Source organism: Penicillium odoratum (genome assembly GCF_028828045.1).
Source record: "Penicillium odoratum strain IBT 22623 chromosome Unknown utg000005l_segment0_segment0, whole genome shotgun sequence".
In the NCBI taxonomy this organism is placed as follows: Eukaryota; Fungi; Ascomycota; class Eurotiomycetes; order Eurotiales; family Aspergillaceae; genus Penicillium; species Penicillium odoratum.
Genome location: NW_026643147.1, coordinates 1,401,632 through 1,422,071, shown reverse-complemented (window position 1 = coordinate 1,422,071; position 20,440 = coordinate 1,401,632). Strand labels below are relative to the sequence as shown.

At 50.0% G+C, this 20,440-nt stretch overlaps 7 protein-coding genes across 7 annotated transcripts; 5 read left to right on the top strand and 2 right to left on the bottom strand.

Annotated features, from left to right (window-relative positions):
• Positions 1-64: 64 nt before the first annotated feature.
• On the top strand, positions 65-3,351 carry N7520_006082 (putative importin 13; the record flags this gene model as incomplete). Its single annotated transcript, XM_057140016.1, has 4 exons — positions 65-127; positions 180-370; positions 448-943; positions 1,003-3,351. The coding sequence occupies 4 exons, from the start codon at positions 65-67 to the stop codon at positions 3,349-3,351; spliced, it is 3,099 nt and encodes a 1,032-aa protein (XP_056994022.1).
• A 277-nt stretch (positions 3,352-3,628) lies between these two features.
• On the top strand, positions 3,629-7,036 carry N7520_006081 (ssDNA endodeoxyribonuclease RAD2; the record flags this gene model as incomplete). Its single annotated transcript, XM_057140015.1, has 1 exon — positions 3,629-7,036. One exon carries the CDS (start codon positions 3,629-3,631, stop codon positions 7,034-7,036), a length of 3,408 nt encoding a protein of 1,135 aa, XP_056994021.1.
• Positions 7,037-7,448: 412 nt separating this feature from the next.
• N7520_006080 (oxygenase MpaB family protein) lies at positions 7,449-8,987 on the top strand (the record flags this gene model as incomplete). The annotated part of the gene is made up of 4 exons (XM_057140014.1): positions 7,449-7,802; positions 7,855-7,883; positions 7,947-8,673; positions 8,724-8,987. 4 exons carry the CDS (start codon positions 7,449-7,451, stop codon positions 8,985-8,987), a joined length of 1,374 nt encoding a protein of 457 aa, XP_056994020.1.
• Positions 8,988-9,100: 113 nt separating this feature from the next.
• Positions 9,101-11,083, bottom strand: N7520_006079 (ABC1 kinase family protein; the record flags this gene model as incomplete). The annotated part of the gene is made up of 2 exons (XM_057140013.1): positions 9,101-10,301; positions 10,353-11,083. The coding sequence occupies 2 exons, from the start codon at positions 11,081-11,083 to the stop codon at positions 9,101-9,103; spliced, it is 1,932 nt and encodes a 643-aa protein (XP_056994019.1).
• Positions 11,084-11,453: 370 nt separating this feature from the next.
• On the top strand, positions 11,454-12,506 carry N7520_006078 (fumarylacetoacetate hydrolase family protein; the record flags this gene model as incomplete). Its single annotated transcript, XM_057140012.1, has 4 exons — positions 11,454-11,481; positions 11,530-11,768; positions 11,827-12,142; positions 12,205-12,506. The coding sequence occupies 4 exons, from the start codon at positions 11,454-11,456 to the stop codon at positions 12,504-12,506; spliced, it is 885 nt and encodes a 294-aa protein (XP_056994018.1).
• Positions 12,507-13,642: 1,136 nt separating this feature from the next.
• On the top strand, positions 13,643-15,552 carry N7520_006077 (putative C6 transcription factor (AmyR); the record flags this gene model as incomplete). Its single annotated transcript, XM_057140011.1, has 3 exons — positions 13,643-14,577; positions 14,632-15,079; positions 15,130-15,552. The coding sequence occupies 3 exons, from the start codon at positions 13,643-13,645 to the stop codon at positions 15,550-15,552; spliced, it is 1,806 nt and encodes a 601-aa protein (XP_056994017.1).
• A 331-nt stretch (positions 15,553-15,883) lies between these two features.
• On the bottom strand, positions 15,884-19,738 carry N7520_006076 (non-ribosomal peptide synthetase; the record flags this gene model as incomplete). The annotated part of the gene is made up of 1 exon (XM_057140010.1): positions 15,884-19,738. One exon carries the CDS (start codon positions 19,736-19,738, stop codon positions 15,884-15,886), a length of 3,855 nt encoding a protein of 1,284 aa, XP_056994016.1.
• Positions 19,739-20,440: the final 702 nt, after the last annotated feature.

Sequence of the window (20,440 nt, the reverse complement as noted above, 5' to 3'; positions counted from 1 at the left end):
ACGTGATGATAGACATTGTATACTCTCTAATCGCATCCCACTTTCTTTCTCTTCTACCTCAGCAATGGCGACGCGTGCCCCAAACATGGGCCCTGAGCCCACCGAGCCCATAATGGAAGCTCATGCGGTAAGTAATATTGTCTAACTTTTGACTCGGACCGAGTGCTGATCTGCCACAGCTGGTAACCCAACTTTATGATCCTGCAAACCAGCGCAACCCAGCCCGTATTGATGAAATTCAAAATCGGTTACAACACTTACAGAAAGGTGACCATGCCTGGGAAATTGCAGATTCACTATTACGTGAGCCTTCTGCCCAACATCGCTTTATGGGTGCCCTCACTTTTACAGTGAAGATCAATGTGTCTGGGTAAGTTTCTATAAAACACCGGAAATCTATATAAGCTTCAACAAAATTTATAATTTGTCTAATCTTCCTAATTTCAGCAATGATATTGAGGAGGCAATGACCTGGCAAATCCTAGAACGCCTTATCAATCATTTCATCACAATAGTGAATGAGGGCGAGCAGGCTATGGTGGTCAGAAAACTTGCTTCTAGTCTTGTTGCTGTCTTCCGAAATGCTGCCAGCTCTTGGGGAAGAGCATTGTGGCAACTAGCTGCGAGCCTTGCACATGGTGGATATGTCTCCGAATCAGACTCCCAGACAGTAGATTTCCTGAATGGAGTCCTCCCGGTCTTGAATACTCAGAAGGCTACAGCTCTTCTATTCTTCTCGGTCGCACTAGCTGAGGAAGCTTTGCGCCTGGAGACTGAACCTCAAGATTTGGTCGGATCAGCCATTCAGCGTGTGGTGGCAAACATTGGCGACGCTTTCTTGCTCGTCCAATATATCATCCGGCAGATCGCGTATCATGTCTCGGAAGCTAGCAGTGGATCCATGGAATCTACTTTAGGGAATGAGGCCATGGGCTCCTGGAAGGTGAGATGTTTTCCTGAATAAAATTATCCGTCAAAGGTGGCTAATCCCAAATTTTGAAGACCTGGCTTAGCGTCTATGGAAACCATCGCCATTCGAGTGACAAGCAAACACAGAACCTCGCGGTTTCATGTGGGCAGGATATCATAGAGGCACTCCGTTTACCGGTCTTTAATGAAAGTGCAGCAACTGTACTGACTTCTGCCCTTGAGACCCGCTCCTGGGTCTTTGATAACCACTCGATGTTTACCATGTCGCAAATTCTTTCCGACTCGATTGTCACAAAGCATCTGATTTCAATCACTGATGAAAACGAAGATACTGACAGCATGACTTTTATTGATCTCCTGGTGGCATATGTCTCCCACGTCAGTTTTGACCTCTTCAGTGACCCAATGAAACCCCAGAACACTCAAATACTTGCCATCTTGCATAATATTTTCAAAACTCCAGGCTACGCTGCCATTGACGAATCAGCCACAACGCGTGCCTTGGAGTACTGGGGCGAGATTGCTGAGTGCCTTCCAGACAAACTAGAGTCCAGCGATGCCAGATACCAAATAGTTAAGGCTCAAATGGCCGAAGTCGTTTTAGGAATGTTCAACAAGCTGCTTTATCCCAGCCCCAGTGAATTGGCTGACTGGGGAGATGACGAACGGAGCGAGTTTAACGCGTTCCGTCATGAAGCCTGCGACTATCTACTGTCGGCTTATCCAATTCTGGGTGTCGAGCTTGTCAGCGTTTTCCAAGAGAGTGCAACAACTAATCTGCAAAAGCTTGATTGGCGAGGCTTCGAAGCGGCTATGTTCTGCCTTGCTCAGTTATCAGAGGCCGTTGATGAAAATGGCCATGCAGACCAGTGCTTGGACTCCATCTTTGGAAGCAACGCCTTTGCACAACTGTGCCTTGGTGGTGAGACTGGGATTCCCCTCAAGGCACGCCAAACACTTGTTGACTCATTCGGTAAATACGAGTCATACTTTGAACGCCATAGCTTCCTCCTGCCTAGTGTTTTGAACATCCTATTTGAATCCCTAAGCTTCGAGTCCTGCGCTCAGCCGGCTTCACGGTCTATCCTGACTCTTTCAAAGTCATGCTCTCGAATGCTGATTCCGGAGCTCCCCACCTTCCTTGATCGACTGAATCAGTTCCGTACGAAGCCCACGGCAACTGTTTCTACCATGCCCAAAGTTCTCGAGGGAATTGCGGCAATCATACAAAAGTTAGATTCAGACCAAGAAAAAGTACAAACCTTGGAGAGAATTCTGGGGTTTTTTGTCCAAGAGGCCAATCAAGCCCGCGAGGAAGCAGCTGGCTCTGCATACGATATCGCTCGGGTCCACGGCCATCTTGTCCTAAGTTGCATTGCCAGTCTTGGAAAAGGTCTTCGATCTGACGGAGAAGAGGTTATTAACGTTGATGCTACACAAGAGCAGAATCCATATCCTCCATCATTTTGGAATGCGGGGCCTGGATCCCCAGCGCAACAGCTCATCATGCAGGCCATGCGGCTCTTGATTGTTGATTTCCCTGTTGACAGCGGTATAATCGATTCAGCATGCGATATTCTCAAAGCTGGCTATACTGAGTCATCTGGCCCTTTCGTCTTCCCTCCGACGTTAACAGTCGACTTTATCAAAAGCTTCCCTCTAGGGATCTCAGGAACAGATGTTATCATGGCCACTGCATCCTCGTTTCTTGCCTCACATGGCTCCCATGCAATGCAGATTCGGGACCAGGCTGTGGAATTAATCGTTCATGTGTCACAGCTGTTTGCTTCAATGCTTGACAACCCCGATGTCTACGATCCCGAAACTGCCAACGCTGGGATTGATTTCCTCGCACGCCTTTTACCAAAATATTACGCTATTCTTTTCTCTCTCACAGAACCACTTCCTTCCGCCGCTGGTCCTGTATCACAAGGCACGCCGACTTTTGCCCTATTACTCAACTTTGCTCTTCACGCTTTGACCCGGCCAGAACCTCTCGTTCTTCGTGCCGGATCGGCCTTCTGGATAGCTATGATTGATCTGCGTAGTGGATCCCCAGAAGAGACTATGGCTCTTGACCAAGTTCTGGAGCGTTTCATCCCGTCTTTATGTGAAACATTGATCAGGCAGATTGCTGGTCGCTGTGCACGGTCTGACTTGACTTTTCTCAACGATGTTCTTCGGCGAACTATCTTCAAGAAAATGGCACTCGCAAGGCCAAGCCTTATGAGTGCACTCAATGCTCTAGATGCACACGTCACCGATGCTAATGGCCAGCAAACCCCGGTACTCTCAGCGCAGGACAAGTCACGGTTTTTAGAGTCCCTTGTTGTTGCTAGGGGTGCAAGATCGCCGTCGCTGGAGATTGTTCGGTCTCTTTGGCTGAAATGTCGTGGGATGGCGTTCGATTACGCCAAATAAGAATTGATAGTAAACCACTAGATACCAAAATATCAGCTCTGTTCGATGCGATACATAAATATTAACACTTGAAAGATATTTATCAAGCTAAAGAGTAGGTTCATACTATTTGCCCAAATAATACATTCACGTGATTGCGCGCCACCCCACACGCGTGCCGTTCAACTCCATTTGCGACTGATGTCATCATCATTTCCAACTCATGAGATTCTTGCTGATCATCCCGTGAGCCCAGCTCAACCCATCCAGGCCCTTTGGCTGACCGTCACGATAAAACATGGGTGTCACTGGCCTCTGGACGGTGGTGCAGCCTTGCGCCCGACCTATCAAACTCGAAACCCTTAATAAGAAACGGCTGGCCGTCGACGCGTCGATCTGGATCTACCAATTCCTGAAAGCAGTACGCGACAAAGAGGGAAATGCACTACGAAACTCCCACGTTGTTGGATTCTTTCGCAGGATATGCAAGCTCCTGTATGTCGGCATTCGGCCCGTGTTTGTCTTCGATGGTGGTGCTCCAGTCCTCAAGCGGGAGACAATCAATAAGCGGAAAAGAAGGCGGGAGGGACGAAGGGAGGATGCATCCAGAACTGCTGGCAAGCTACTCGCGATTCAGATGCAAAGAATTGCCGAAGAAGAAGCCGAAGAACGGAGACAAAGCAAAAAGCGTGGCCGAGCAGACGAAGAAGACATTGGTGCCCCGGTATACGCCGAAGAGGCCCTTTTGACAGACAAAGAAAGGCAGCAAAATCGAAAATTCAAGAAGACGGATGCCTATCATCTCCCAAATTTGGATGTTTCGCTGGAGGAGATGGGTGCACCGAATGACCCTCGAATTATGTCACAAGAAGAGCTGGAGGAATATGCAAGACACTTTCACCAGGGGCAAGATATCAACCTCTATGACTTCTCCAAAATCGACTTTGACAGCCCGTTCTTCCTCAGCCTCCCAGCCACCGATCGCTACAACATCCTCAATGCGGCTAGACTCCGAAGTAGACTGAGGATGGGTTATTCGAAGGAGCAGCTAGATGTCATGTTCCCAAACCGCATGGACTTCTCCAGATTTCAAATCGAGCGAGTGGCAGAACGAAATGATCTCACGCAACGACTTATGAACATCAACGGCATGAATGGGGAGGAGGCGTTCTATAAATCTGGGCAGCGTATTGCGGGCGAACGTGGCAGGGAATATGTCCTCGTTAAGGATAGTCAGCATGCAGGAGGCTGGGTTCTTGGTGTGGTGGGGAACAGAGATGAGGGACAAGAGGATAAACCGATTGATGTGGATAAACTTGGCTTGCCAGAGGTATTGTCTGGGTCAGATGATTCAGATGAAGAGTTTGAAGATGTGCCCATCGAGGGTCTCAACCGCCTACCTAAGTTGCCTTTTCTTCAAGAGGGTATCTTTGATTCGTCGCTTCAACAATCACGCGAAGAATCTGACATGAGAAGGGCTCTAGAAGAATCTCGAAGGCAAGAGGCTGAAAATGACTCCCTTTTCGTACCAAACGAAGGCTCTCTGCCACAGAGTCAAAACCACAATATTGATGATTACTTTGAGGATGACGAAGACGATGAACTTCAGAAAGCCATATCCCTATCTATGCAGATACACGAACATGACGATGAGATGCCCGATATTCCAATTAATCGACCGATGAACAAAATGACAGACAACGAAGCCGTGCCAGATCCAATACTTACTGACAGTGACGACGACGGGATGGATTTTGCAGCTGCAGTGGCACAAACCAAAGTCTCTACGAACAAACCTCGACCACAGAATCCATTTGACGGGCCTCTCCCATTCGAGTCAATCAAAGTGACCAAAGTACATAAGGACAACCAATCCGCCCAAGTTGACGAGAATGCGGGTGGCTTCTTGAAGGATTCATCCCAGAAGAAGAAGGAGCCTCTACCACCATGGTTTGTAGGCGCGAAATTGAATGAGGAATTCATTTCAGATCAAAGCTTTGAGAACCCTAGAGATCAGGAGGAGTCAAATGACCCTGATCATCTCTTTCTGTCTAATCGCCGACCACCGGAGGTCATCGATGTTGATGAGATGTCGGACACCAAAGAAGTTGTTCAACTGGACGAAGATCTACAATACGAACATTGCGCAGACTCAAATGTGCTAGAGTTGAAGCCTACTGAAAACGCGGAAATCCTGAATCCAGAGACTGTCATTGCCGGCTTCCACGAAGAGCCAACCCTCGAGGAGAATAGAGAAACAAGAATAAGTGAGCCTCCCATTGAGTTATCCTCCGAAGCGGAATTCGAAGATATCGCCCCCTCACTCTCGAAGCCTCCCGGGCTTAGAGCTCCGGATGAACCCTGGTCGCCAGGCGAGAAAGCTGTTGTTGGCAACGCGCAACACAAAGAAGCCGGACAATCCGAGGATTCTCCTGAGCCAGAATTCGAAGACGTCATGGCTGAACCTCCCCAAGGCCCAGAAATCACGGTCGTCTCGCATGCCGCGGTTTCTAATGAGCGTGCCGAGACACGCCAAGAGCCTGTCCATAATGAGTCAAACATGGAAGACGATGGGGACTTCAGTGACGCTGAAGACGAAGAGCTTATGCAACAGCTTGCTGAGGAATCTGAAGAGCATGTCAGGTTTGCCCAGACTTTGAATTCTGCTGCACCTATTCAGACCGCACTTGACTACGAGCAAGAGCTTAAGCAGTTACGGAATCAGCAACAGAAAGACCGACGTGACGCGGATGAGGTTACCCAAATCATGATCAACGAGTGTCAGCAATTGCTCAAACTCTTTGGGCTACCCTATATCACAGCACCTATGGAGGCCGAGGCCCAGTGCGCCGAGCTCGTGTCGTTGGGACTTGTGGATGGTATCGTTACCGACGACAGCGATACTTTTCTGTTTGGTGGGACCCGAGTATACAAGAACATGTTCAACCAAAGCAAATACGTTGAATGCTACCTGACCTCCGATTTTGAAAAAGAATACTCCCTTCACCGCAAAAAGCTTATCAGCTTCGCCCATCTTTTAGGGAGTGATTACACTGAGGGTATTGCCGGTATTGGACCGGTGACGGCACTAGAAATAGTGACCGAGTTCTCGAGTCTGGAGGAATTCCGTGACTGGTGTTCGCAACTTCAGATGGGCATAAATGACCCTAAAGACAAACACGTTGCTTTCCGGAAGAAATTCCGCAAGAAGGCGTCAAAGATATTTTTACCTCCTTCATTCCCCGATGAGCGCGTTGAGGCTGCTTACCTCGAACCGGAGGTCGACTCTGATCCCTCGCAGTTCCAATGGGGTGTGCCAGACTTGAACGGCTTGAGAGGATTTCTCATGTCGACTATTGGCTGGAGTCCAGAGCGGACAGACGAGGTGCTAGTACCTGTGATCCGAGATATGAATCGCAGGGAACAAGAAGGTACCCAGTCAAACATCACACAGTTCATGCCGGGCCCTCAAGGTGCCGGAGCATTTGCACCTCGAGTCCGTAATGGCGGTGTGAGTCGCATGGAAAAAGCATTTGGCCGCCTACAACAACAAGCTCAGATAGCCCAGGGTTCTACCTCCAACGAGCCAGTGGGTGATGTTGCCGACCCCACATCGACGTCCACAAAGAAAAAGAGTACATCGAGTAAAACGGATAGGAGCGCAAATAAGAAACAGAAGACTCGCGCCACTTCCAAGACGTCATAGCGATGAAAAATATTAATCCTCCAATGGAGATATAGACCAGGAAGACCCAGGCATCTAATATCAATTCACGAGCAAGATTTCACAAAACATCCACGTGTAGCTTCATCTCGTGCGGAGTACATGTGATTATTTTCTCCGAGGAACTGTCAATTTTACTGGAGCCAATAATTTATGAGGAAGCATGTCTGTTTGGTGAAAAGAGATATGATCATCCAGAAACCGGATTCACATGCCCCAGCCCCGCTGTTCCCCCGGACCACGGACCACGGTACAGTTTGCGCCAGTGATATGGCAGAACATTTGAACCTCACATAAACCATTATCATGAGAGCCCCACAAAAGAATAGAAAGAAGCATAGTATATCTCTTGTTTCCAGTTTGTTTATCGAGTCCTTCTGAGCAGGTCACAATCATGGCGTTGAAAGCGTCTCGGCACGGTAATCGCACCGAATTCCACTACTGGGGATACTCGTTTCATTGGTCCGACCTTCATCAGTCTGAAGAGGAACTTCGTCCTATGGCCCATACCTATGACACTCTGGCTGATGAGTGCGTGAAACGACTCAATAAGATACCCACAAACGGAGACTCGGACAAGCCTTTCCATAAGGATTTATATACTCTGCTTAAGACCCATGCCGACGAGGATTCAAAGCTTCAAGAACTTTGGACTCAGGTCAACACAGTTCCTGAATGGGTAGATTGGAAGCAAATCCAAAGAGGGCAAGATGTATTCTTTCGATACGGAGTTCCAATATTGAACGTGGTGAGTAAAATAGATTCCCTGACTTTGACAGCATCTAATATCCACCATACAGCTTAGCTTTCAAAGCCTACTAGGCGGGATGTACGTCCTCCCATCAAACACATTCTAGATCAGAAACACTCAAGTGCTGACCATATATTGAAGGGGCGCAATCCGAGTGGTAGAAACCCTCTCCCGGACAGGCGGTTTTGGCGCAAAAGTAGTCCGCCGCCGCCTACTCGAAACCCTCCAACACGTCCTCCAAGTGAACAGCTCCACCGAAGCTATGAAACCGGGCGGCGAAGGAAACATATCCTCAGTCCGAGTCCGACTCCTCCACTCAACAGTCCGTCTCCGGATCCTAAGTCTAGTCGACCAAAAACCAGACTACTACGACGTAACCAAACACGGAATCCCAGTGAACGATCTCGACTGCATCGGCACGATAAACACATTCTGCAGCTCGGTCGTCTGGCTCGGACTACCACGTCAGGGTATCTTTCTCAGCGAGACCGAGATCGAGGACTATATTGCTCTTTGGAGGCTTGTGGCGTGGTATATGGGTACGCCGACGGAGTCGCTTGAGAGTACGCAGAGGGCAAAAGCTACTATGGAGTCTTTGTTGATTTCGGAGATCGATCCTACGGAGGTGGGGAGGGTTCTTGCGAAGAATATTATTCTGGGATTGGAGAATACAGCTCCTGCTTATGCTTCGAAGGAGTTTATGGAGGCTATGAGTCGGCTTTTGAATGGGGATCAGTTGTCGGATGAGTTGGAGATTCCGAGATCGAGTCTTTATTATCGGTTGCTTATTTGGGGTTATTGTTTCTGGGTTTCTGGGATGTCCTATGTTATTCCGCGGATTTCTTTTTTGGATCGGTCGATGATCTCAGTATGTTTATTCTGTTCCTTTGGGGTTTTGATGCGCTAAAAGAGAATTAGCTCCGACGAGAACACTTCTATAAGATGATTCTTGATGAGAAGATTGGCCTTGGACGCGAATCTCACTTTGATTTTAAGTATATTCCAACACTCACTCGGACTACCCGGCTGGGGCAGCGAAGGACAACCAAGTTTGAGAGACGTGGGGTTGAAAGTCTAGCGCGATTGGGACTTCTTGCTGCACTTAGTGCGTTGCTTACTCTCAGCATGGGGTTGATTTTTGCAGTGAGAGTTATACCGTCAAGCCAGTTGTTCATGAGATGAAAGCTGTCAAAGAAATTATGATCATGTCTGAAACATCGGTGAGCAATCGTAACCTCTAAAGGTTGCATTAAATGATAAGTGGAGAGGTATTTTAAATCGTCATCTAAACTAGTCTATCCCTCGAACACACTGTGGTTTAGCTCTACTCCCATTTCCTTAGCCATGCCCTGCATTTGGGCCTCAATATCGTCTTCCATGCCCCCACCCAGATGGAGGAACTGGCGGACCTTAGTGAAATAGAAGAATACATCACTGCTGAAGAGTACAAAATGGAACAAAAGGTGCTGACCATAGTTGCGCACTTTCTCCAACAAAGGAAGATCGGGTGATTCCACAAGTGCCCGCGAGGCCCACGTCGCGGTGATCTTGAGCCGGTTCACGGGAGATCCAAGGAATTGGTTGTTCGCCTGGACAATACGCAGGTTTCGTCCAATGAAAATCAGTTCCTTGGGCCATTTCTGCTCATCGCCGAGAACTTCACGGATCGCCTTGCGGGCTGCCTGTTGCATTTCATAGTGCCGTTCCTGGAGCTCGTGTTTACTCAGTCCTTGGATCCCGCGCTGCGTTGACAAGTCGCCTCCGCTGTAGGGGCGCATCAGTGTTACAGAAGCAAACATATCGGAGTTTCTGACACCCCATCCCTTAGCGACTTCACCAAGAGTCTTGTTGTCAAAGGTTAAGAGAGCCTTCCAGAAGCGGGCGTACTGGTGCCGAAAATCGGGATCCATGTGGATGTATAGGCCATGGTCAATGAGGACCAGCTCTGGCTTTCCAGATGGCTTGCGACGGATGAAGATGTTTCCTGGGTGCGGGTCGCAATGCACCCACCCCCATAGGAACATTTGGGCGGAGAACAGATCGACCATGGTCGTCATGACGTCCTTGACAGACAGGCCCAGCCCGCCCCGATCATTTTTTCCTTTCCAGTAGTTCCGTTCAGGCTTGATTTTCTCTTTCAGAGGATCTTGAGGCCTAGGGGTGGTGTTCGGTCGGTCCAGAGGAGTGCCGTGGCACCCTGGGCTACCCTCTCTCCAACCACCGCGCCAAGTCCGTGTGATCGAGTCTTTGTCCCATAGTCGCACACCTTCAATCCATTCAGCAGTCATAACACGTCTCGAGCTCAGCTCGCGATAGACCTTCGGGATATACACTCGGTCGCGCAGTCTAGGCTCGCCAGCGACCAGCCGAGTCATGGTCTCGGCGTTGGTCGCTTCATTCTCAAAATCAGTTTCCAGCGACAATCGCTCACTGATATAAGGAACTAAGCTGTAGAATGGGATATCAAACATCTTGCTGTATATGTAGGTTACGACTCTGCGTAATGTCAGTATTCAACCCCCACAACAACTTCCTGAGCACACTCACTTGAAAGCCCACAAATCCCAAACCAACTGCTGCGCAATCTCACGCTTCTGGACCTTAATCGCCACCTCCCTTCCATCCGGGAGACGAGCCCAATGCACTTGAGCAACACTAGCACTCGCGCGAGCCTTGCGCTCCATCACACCCTTCCCAGGCTCCCCCGAAAACGATACGCCAAAGACCTCTTCTGGCGACTTTCCAAAATCCTCCCGAATAACCTTCTCAATATCCTTCCAGTCATTCTGCGGTGCATCATCAAACATTCGCGAGAACATAGCCTGGAACTCCGACGGTAAGATCGCAGACTGCATAGCGATCGCCTGACCCATCTTCAAGTAGAGACCCCCATTTTGACGTAGGAGATCCGACAAGCGTTCCGCGTTGCGAGCATGCACGGCTGCAATAGAGCTTGCGAGGGGAGGATGTGGTCGGAAATTGATCTTATAGTCGAGTGCGACTATGAGACCGAGGGAGAATGTTCGCGCGGTGCGGGTCAGTGAGGCGGCGTAGAATTGATTGTCGACACCGTAGATGATGCCCGTTGCGAGGGAGGTATAGAATAATCGTCGGAGCCATTTGCGGGTTCTGGTGTATGTTTTTGCTGCTTGGGGTTTGCCTAGGGAGCTTGGTGAAGGTGGTACAAAAGGTTGGTATTGGCCAGAGTGGATATATCGAAGAGGGCGGAGAGGACGCAGGGAGGTTGGCCGTAAAGACCGGACTGTCGCATGCGCCATGATGAGGAAAGTGATATCAGCGCATTGTGCGGAAGGTGAAGATGAAATGGAAGCTTAAAGTGAAGTCATTTAAAGGAATCGGAGAGAAAGAGAGAGTTGCGGCGTTGCGGAGTTAAGGATTCGATGATGCGTCATCCTCGGTGAAATCAATTCACCGTAACAGCAACAGTAAATTCTAGTCCGATCTACACTTCAGTTCTACTTGATATCCCATAATGTTGCTATATGCTTTAATTACCTTGGCATTGACCACATAATCTATGGTTCCCACTGCACTGTGGGCGCTCCGTCATTCCCCACATTGTGGGATCCCTCCGGGGTAGAAATACTCCGATAACTGTCTTCTCCGGAGCTTTTCTGTAAATCAACCATGTCCAAGATCGCATCTACCTTTTCGCGTAAGTTGACCTCAGCTTCACAATCAAACTTCAACTGAGAATCTTTAGGCCTGGTGCGCTTCGTCCCTAGATCCAACCCTGCCAAGGTTCTCATCGGCGAACCGATCGATCCGCACCTAGATGTCGGATTAGCTGTGTACCAGGGCAAGGATGTCCCGGTGCGCCCATTTTCGGGCTCGTCCATGTTGAACCCGGGTTCCATCACCAATTCGACCGAGTCAATTGCTCGCATTCTTTCTCCTCTCGCGCAGACCGAGGTCGGAACGATTCGCTGCATTGGGTTGAACGTGAGTGACTCACATCTATAGCTTCGGAAGTCCGATACTGATCAGATTTGTTCAATAGTATGCTTCACACGCAAAGGAAATGTCCCTACCCCTCCCGGATGTGCCTACCCTCTTCATGAAGCCCTCAACCTCACTAGCCGATCCCTGGCCTGCGCCTACGGTCCTCCCAAAGCTCACCCAGAAAGACAACACCGGTGACTACGAGTCGGAAATGGTTATCGTCCTAGGTCGTGATGCCAAGGATGTGCCAGAGTCCGAGGCCCTTAGCTATGTGCTCGGATACACCGCGGCGAATGACGTGTCCAGCCGAACATCACAGACGAACCAGAGCCAATGGTCCTTTTCGAAAGGCTTCGATGGCGCATGTCCGATCGGTATGATTCCTCTTACCATTTATCTCCGCTGATCTCAGCTAACCCTAATCCTTAAATGACAGGTCCCGTGCTCGTGTCCGCTGCTCTAATGCCGGATGTTAGCAAGTTTCAGATTCGCGGTCTAAAGAGTGGTCGTGTTATGCAGGATTGCCAGCTTACGGATCTGATCTTCTCTGTCCCACAGTTGATTAGCTTCTTATCGCAGGGTACAACCCTGCCCGCCGGAACTCTCATCCTTACTGGTACCCCGCCTGGAGTAGGTGCGGCTAAGAACCCGAAAGAGTTCATCAAGGCAGGGGACGAATTTGCTGTTGAGCTTTTGCCTTATGTGGGCACACTCATCAACAAGATTGAGCATCAGTAAACAGGGAAGTAAAAAATGTGGATACTGTGGGGAGTATAGCTGGACCTCGGGAGTCCCTCGGGAGTCTTGTGGTCTAGGCTGTTTATGTACATGTTGAGCACGAGTATAAACTATCAGCTGTCAGGCACCAAGGTACCCTGTCATGTTATCTCCCGTCCATTCACTCCGCACCGAGCCAGTTAAGAATCCAAAAACAGGGAATTTCTGTAAATGATTGGCCAGAACACGGATGACCAATTATGCCTAGCTGCAGCTGTGGGGAAACAATATAGCACCATGAGCGGAGTGAGTAAATAGTGCTCGGGGGGTTTTGAACTTGCTCCCCGGAGTTAAGCGGCAGTCTCCGACAGTCCCACTATGCAATCATTAGCGATGAATGACTTCATGCCAGGTGGGAAGGGAAAAGGAAACAGCCTATGAGGGCTTGACAATTCGGCTTCCCGAGCGAAGTCCAATCTCGGCATCTCTCTCCAACCACAACAATCCCTCCAGCACCTATGAGGGAAAGAATAAGCTGATTGGATCGGCTATGGAGGTTCATGACCCCGTTTCAATTCCCTTGCAGATTTGCGGAGACGGGCTAGACATGGTTTAGCGGCTAACGCTAAGGGAAGACAAGGCCAGCCCGGAAAATCGCGCATTGGTCCCCCGTCATTTCCTTTCTTCTAAAGAGGGGAAATGGCTTGCAGAATGAGACTTGCTGACGGGATGGAATGATCTAAACCTTCTAGAACGAGGTCATGGCTTACGTCGGCTTGACTTGGCGGTGATCGGGTTGGGGATGGGACTTCGCTTAGGCCCCTGCATGGAAGGAATTATCATTCATCTACCGTATTGGAAGGTTTTCCATGGGCTTCTAGAGTATATTTCAGTATATATGTGTGATTTTAGCGTAAACTTAACAATCCACCTGTTAATCATTGATCCAGTTCTAAACCAACAAAGGATTTCGGTGTCAAAATCGGGCAATAACCTCAGACTGTTTAGTATAAAGTGCATGGACCTTTTGCGGGGTTGGACTCTGTTACGCCCCGCGCTTCCCCAGATACATGCTAGTATCATTCCGAGGTTTATAGGGATTAAATCCTGCATTTGCCTTCCCCAGATCTTCAAACCATGCCTTTGTGACCATTATCATGGACTTCAAAGCCCCCAACCAAGCATGCGACAACTGTCGCCGTCGCAAAATCAAATGCTCTCGCGATCTGCCCTGCGATAAATGTCAACGTCTCCTCCTCTCATGTTCATACAGTGACGTACTTCGTCGCAAGGGCCCCAAATTCAGAACCCTTTACCCCCTTGCGCCGATACACCCACTCCCCGCACGGGCAGAAACCGTAACCCCAGACCAATACCCAGATACATTCCCAGAAAGCTTCAGAATAAGCTCTCCCGCATCCCCAGCATTCGGTATCAAAGATACATCATACAACTATGATATCTCCGACTCATTCTCCCAACTCCCGCCCCCGGAACTGGGTTCCTCTCCGGACTCAACAGATCACACAGTCGACTCCTCATATGGGCCTATCGTCCCTCCCCAAATAGCACGGTTGTCTCCCCATATCCTTCTCGCTCATGTTAACGTCTATCTGAAATATCTTTTCCCCATCATGCCCGTCGTACGGGGTGATCAACTCCGTCGCGATAGTCATCAGCCAGAGCGCCTTTTGCCTCAGAGATATGCTTTTCTGGCTGCTTTGTGCGCTGCGACGCATATCCAGCTTAAGCTTGATGGAGCCAATCCTATTCCGGACCAGGCGCGGCTGCATAGTCTTGGGGATGGAGATGCGCTCGTCTCTGGAGAGAAGTTACTCGAGGAAGCTGTGCGGGCACGGCGGGATTGTGACGTGGTGGAGGATATTAGCATTGAGAACTTGCTCACGTCGTTTTTTCTGTTCGCCTCCTACGGGAATCTGGATAAGCAGGTTCATGCATGGTTTTATCTGTGCCAGGCGACTTCCATGGCTTTTACATTGGGATTGCATCGCGAGTCGACGTATGCGGATTTCCCAGTTGAAGAAGCCGAGGAGAGAAGGCGGGTATTTTGGCTTCTGTTTATTACGGAAAGGTAAGACATTTACACCTTCTCTTCTGGTTTACATGTTACTGATCTCTGCGTCAGAGGTTACGCCCTCCAACAATCTAAACCCGTAATGCTTCGCAGCTCAATTCACAAACCACAGGTCCTCTGCTCCGAAGACCCAATCCTAGCATACGGTTTCATCAACCTAATCAACATCTTTGAGAAACTCACCGCAAATCTTTACGACTGGATCTCCGCAGGTGGCGGCGATGGTCTAGTAGAACGTGCTCCTACATCGGGCATCCAGTCCAGTCTCTGTAAACCAATTACACTGGACGGTGTCCTCGAGATCCAACAGGTAGATATTCTTATCACGCAACAATGGCTCCAAGCCATGATGTGGAAACTCTCCATGAGCCACGCGACGCACGGCTCAAAAGAAGATTCGGTTCTACCATTCCATTTACCTGTGTTAGTTGGGAAGGCCGTTATGAGCGTGATCGGGAATGCGTCGCAAGGTGCAGTGGATGCTCATGGGATTGGAATGGTATGTCTAAATCCCTGATTTCTGGATAATCGACCAATAATTTTGGACAGGAACAAAAATTATTCGATATGGGCGTCTCCATTGCCGATGTCACTCGCTCTCTCGGCTCGAAGGGTGTTCATCGACTCTCGGAATCAACAGTTGATCCCCGTGAGCTTCTGTGGGGTATACTACATACTCTTTCGCAGATCCGTGGGTCTCCTTCTTATCTGTTCCCTCCGCTGTTGGAGCGATGCAAGAGTGTGATAGGACTTGATGGTACTGTTAACATTGGCAACTTTTTGCCAACCCTTGGTGAGGCGCCTGTTCAGCGAAACCCATGGGTCGAGGATCCGGGGTGGCTTTTGGGTACGGATCGGACTGTGGATGAGATTGTAGGAGTGGAAGGTGAGCATCTGGAGAATGGGCATGGGAATGGGAATCCACACGGACTTTTGGGCCTTGGTCATCAAGGCATTGGGCTTGACTTTTGATCAATTATTCTGCTATGCTTCATGTCCTTCAATCTTCATGTCTGCCTTCTGAGTTGGTCTAACTTATGATACCATGGCGCTTATATAGATCGTTTGCTTTTTTGTACATACACGCTTAAGAGATCTACTTTGGTCAGTAGAGGACTATATGGAATATAGAACTGATTTCTATGATTCGAACTGGCCGAAGTGTACAGAGAACCCGTATTCCTACTAGGTAGTGAGGTTGGGATGATGACTTGAATACTCCAAAATCTAGATTCATAATATATACCGGAAATCTATTTTTATACCCCTCAGAAAATTGAACTCAAAAGATGTAACAAAGCAATTAAATGGGTTCATCCCGCGGTTCAACCAGGATCTCATTCACAGAGACATGTTCAGGCTGAGTAAGAGCATGGACAATAGAGTTCGCCACATCAGAAGGATCCAAGATCTTTGCGCCAGATGGCTCGCCATACTTCTTAACAGCCTCGGCATCCGTCGACATATTCAGCAACGGAGTCGATGTGTTACCCGGCTGGATACTCGTGACCCGCAGCCCGGCACCGGCCGTCTCAAGACGCAAAGCTTGGAGTGTGGCCTCGACGAAGAACTTGCTGGCCGAGTACACACCCAGACCGGGGAAGACCTTGCGGCCTGCATCAGAGGAGATAGCCACGATGTGGCCTTTGCCTCGGGAGAGCATGCTAGGGACGGTGGATGACAGGGAATTCAGTAGACCCTTGCAGTTGACGTCTACAGTGCGTTCCCACTCCTCTGTTTGGGTGTTGGCCATCATGGTGAAGTACATGACACCGGCGCAGGCAACGAGGATATCCACTGGACCCAATTCGTCGCGGGCAGCTTGGAAGAGAGCTTCAGTTTCAGTCTTTTTGGTGACGTCTGTTGAACGGATGACACATTTCACGCCGAATGATTCAACAGTGCGCTTGACTGATTCCAAGGCGTCTAGTCGTCGGGCGCCGAGTGCAACGGCGCACCCCTGCTTGGCCAGTGCAGCTGCGACTGCAGCACCAATTCCTGAGGAAGCACCTGTCACGACTGCCACTTGTCCGCTGAGCGGGCCGCGGGAAGCCCGGGCGACAGAGCGGCCGAGGGCCTGGCGACGGGACGGGGGTCTGGGGAGCCAACCACGAGCAAACCAATGGCGGGCATAAGTTTCCAGCAGGAGAGCGTCCACCTTGGGTCTTTCGACAGCCTTGCGGAATGGTCTGGTCAAGGCATTGTCCAGGACCACAATACCGCGAAGGAACTCCACGGTAGGCATGCCGCTGCGAAGAATATCGACAGTGAATGCACCATCTCCACCCTTAGTCGAGCCACGCTTCTCTGTCCAAAGAGCAACCCATTCGTCCCACGGGAGTGATTTAGTGGGATAGCCGAGCTCCGCCAGATTCTCAAAGACAGTGCGAGTGTTGATAGGGTCGGGATCACCCAGGTGGTAGACTGTCTGCTCGGGTTGGCTCTCCACCTTTTGTGTTTGTGTGGCGAGGTGAACGATGGACTGGCTGACAAAGTCCACAGGGGTCATCTCTGCGCGCCAGCCGTCAACGTCTGGAGCGTAGCCTAGCCGGATGGACTCAACCAACAAGGCAGTTAGCAGATCCCACGCGTTCGCCGAACCATTCAGGCTGTGTCCACTGATTGTACCACATCGATGGATCTTCACTGGTAATCCACGCTGACTAGCCTTAAGCGCAAGTTGCTCAGCAACCCACTTGGTCTGGCCGTAGCCGTCTAACAGCTTGGTAGGCACATCCTTAATATCCAGCATAGTATCCTCGGTCCAGCCGCGTCCACCGGCGGGAGAGGGGGGTAAAACACCGTTCGTCGAGACATATTGAACTGTGGCGCCACCCTTGGCGGCTAGACGGAGGATTTCTCGCGTTCCGCCAACATTAGCGTCACGGAGGGCAGCGTAGGGGTATACCAGATTCACGGTAGCCGCCGCGTGAACGATGACCTGGACCCGAGAAGCAAGGTCGTCGAATGTTTCAGGCGACAACCCGAAACGAGGTCGGGAAAGGTTTCCAGGGAGAACTTCTACACGCTCCATGATTGTGTCGCGCCACAGTCCCAGGTCCAGAAGATTGCGACGGATACGGGCAACACCGCCGGCCTGATCATCGTCTTCTGGATCACTGAATCGGACCAAGCAAATGATCTGAGCCGAGGTATTCTCAAGAAGATCACTCAACAAGAAGGCACCCAGGAATCCAGTCACACCAGTCAAAAGAACAGTGTCTGCGGAGGCAAGAGAAGTGATTGTGGTGTTTGGAAGAGGCTTGATTTCGTCATCCAGGGTAGAGTCAGCCAACAATACAGCTGGAAGATCAGCTTGAACAGCTGCAGTGTGGCCATCTCGGATAGCGCGAACTGTATCCAGATGACCAGACAGGGTGACATTTTCTGCGAGACGTGGAATGGGCACGCGGAAACCAAAGTGTTTCGAGATTTTGGATGCCAAATCCGCAAGAGACAATGAGTGACCACCCAAGTCGAAGAAATTATCTTGAGGCTTCAGAAAGGTCTTTGATGTCTTTAGAACACTGGCCCAGAAAGCAGCAATATCGTTAATGCCAATGGGATCCTTGTCTATAGACTGTTCGCTGCTAGCGGGGCTAGCACTGCGAGGGGGAGGAAGGCTCTTGAGATTGACCTTACCAGAGACCTCGCTAGTGGGGAGCTCTTTCAAGATGACCCACTGTGCAGGAATCATATAGTGAGCAAGGTGCGCCTCCAACACGCGACGTGAAGCCGGGCTGTGACCGGCCTCGTCAACCTCAACTGCCGGACGATCACCCGCCTCAAAATCTGCCACAACGTATGCGACCAGCTGTCGCTCCAGACCATCTCCGTGAGCGACTACAGCGCAATGGCTCACAGCCAGATACTGGCAAATGTCACTCTCCACCTTGGCAGGGACAACCGAGTAGCCGCGAAGTTTGATCATCGCGCCTACTCGCCCAGTGATTTCCAGAAGACCAGATGGTAGTTGTCGAGCCAGATCACCCGTTCGGTACATCCGAGCACCCGGTGTGGCAGAAAACTTGTCCGAAGTGAAGGCCTTGGCCGTTGTTTCGGGGAGGTTAAGATATTCGCGGGCGAGAAGATCTCCACCGATAAACAACTCTCCAGCAGTCCCGGTCTCTACCCGCTCACCACTCTCGTTCAGAATATACATGTGCTCTGGGTCAATAGGAGGACCAACAGGGCAGTAAATAGAATCGTCGACCATTTCCCGAATATCTCCACATGCGATTTCATGTGTCTCACATGCGCTATAACAGTTCAGCAAGCGCGTGTGGGGCAAAGCATTGATCGCTCGACGAGCCAGATCTGTGGTCACGACCTCGCCGTTCAGCCACAGTGTCCGAAGCTCCGGTAAACGAGTCGCAATGCGACCGGCGGAATATCGAGAAAGCACAGTGGCTAGTAAAGTCGGGGTCATGAGGGTTTCGGTAACGCGCTTCGAGGCAAGGAGATCCACCAACGCGGCTGGGTCATAGCTAACATCGTCAGGAACGGTGACAACCGTCGCACCGCGTAGCAGCGGGCGCAACATTTCCCAAATGAAAAACACATTGCAAGCTACCCGGTCACCTGGTTGCAGATCCTGAATTCCGAATCTCAGGTTATATGAGAGCACGGGTGCTCTGTGGGGGTTGGCAATTCCCTTCGGCTTGCCTGTGGTGCCAGAAGAATAAGAAACAAAAGCCAAACGGTCCAGATCATCCTCCGCTGGTAGGGGTGCGGCTTCTTTGGAGTTTCCATTCACTTCAGCCGTGGGTTGATCTAATGCGATAACAGGGCATTGTGCTTTCACTCGGGGAGCCTCCACTTGGTGGGTAATGACAACGGCGGGGCGGGCATCCTCGATAACGTCGGCTAGTAGCCCCGCGGGGTAGGCGAGCTCCAACACCAGAAATGCACCACCAGCGCGAAGTGCAGCCAGACAGGCGATCACGTAGTGGGCGCTACGAGGAAGCAATACCCCAACCAACGAGTCACGACTGACGCCATATAATCGGAGTCGAGTGGCCAGTGCATCGACTTCTTGATCTAATTCGGCATATGTGTATGTGGTGGTTCCATCTTCCAAGGCAATGCCATTGGGAGTCGACTGGACTTGTTTCTTAAAGAGGGCGGGGAGGTCTTTGGTGATATCGATGGCAGACATATTGTGAATTATTTCAGGACGAAGGATTGCGGGTAAAGTTAGAATTAGACAAGGAGGAAACCGGAACGGGGCCTCATGAACAGTGGACGCAGCCGTTCAATTTCGGGTATAGGATTAGACGAGCCAAGATATGGTTAAGGTCATCGAGGTTGAACAACAAGTTGGTAAAAGGTAGAAAGTAGGAAGGACTTGAGGGAACTTGGCAGGTCCATATGGAAAAGCCAAGACCCATTTCTAATTAATTCCATTCCACAAAATCTGTTGAGATGGGAAGATTATGATGCTGTTAATGGACCCTAAGGTCCCCGCTAACTGGATGTTGTCTAGTGATAGAGTTCACATCCGCTCAGGGCCAATGATTTCCCCGGGTCACTCCCATCCAGTGCAATCGCATGCAGTCATTCGACCAGGATCAGAGTTTGCAGATCTGCGCTGAAAAACAGGAAAGAGATCTCGTGTCCCAATGGTCTGTCACTGTCTAGATTAATCAATACTGTACTGTACTGTATGGTCTCTGTGAGGGCCAATGTTAGTTAACTGGTAACTGGATCCAAACCCCACTTAACAACTTTCACATGTCAAATTATTTTCCCAACAATTTAATCATTTTCACGTGTCAAGGCGCCTGTAAATTCAGGCAAATATGCTGATGTCAGCAGTCTCAATGTTCGTCGAAGCTTTGTGGTTCTCGGCATGTTTGTC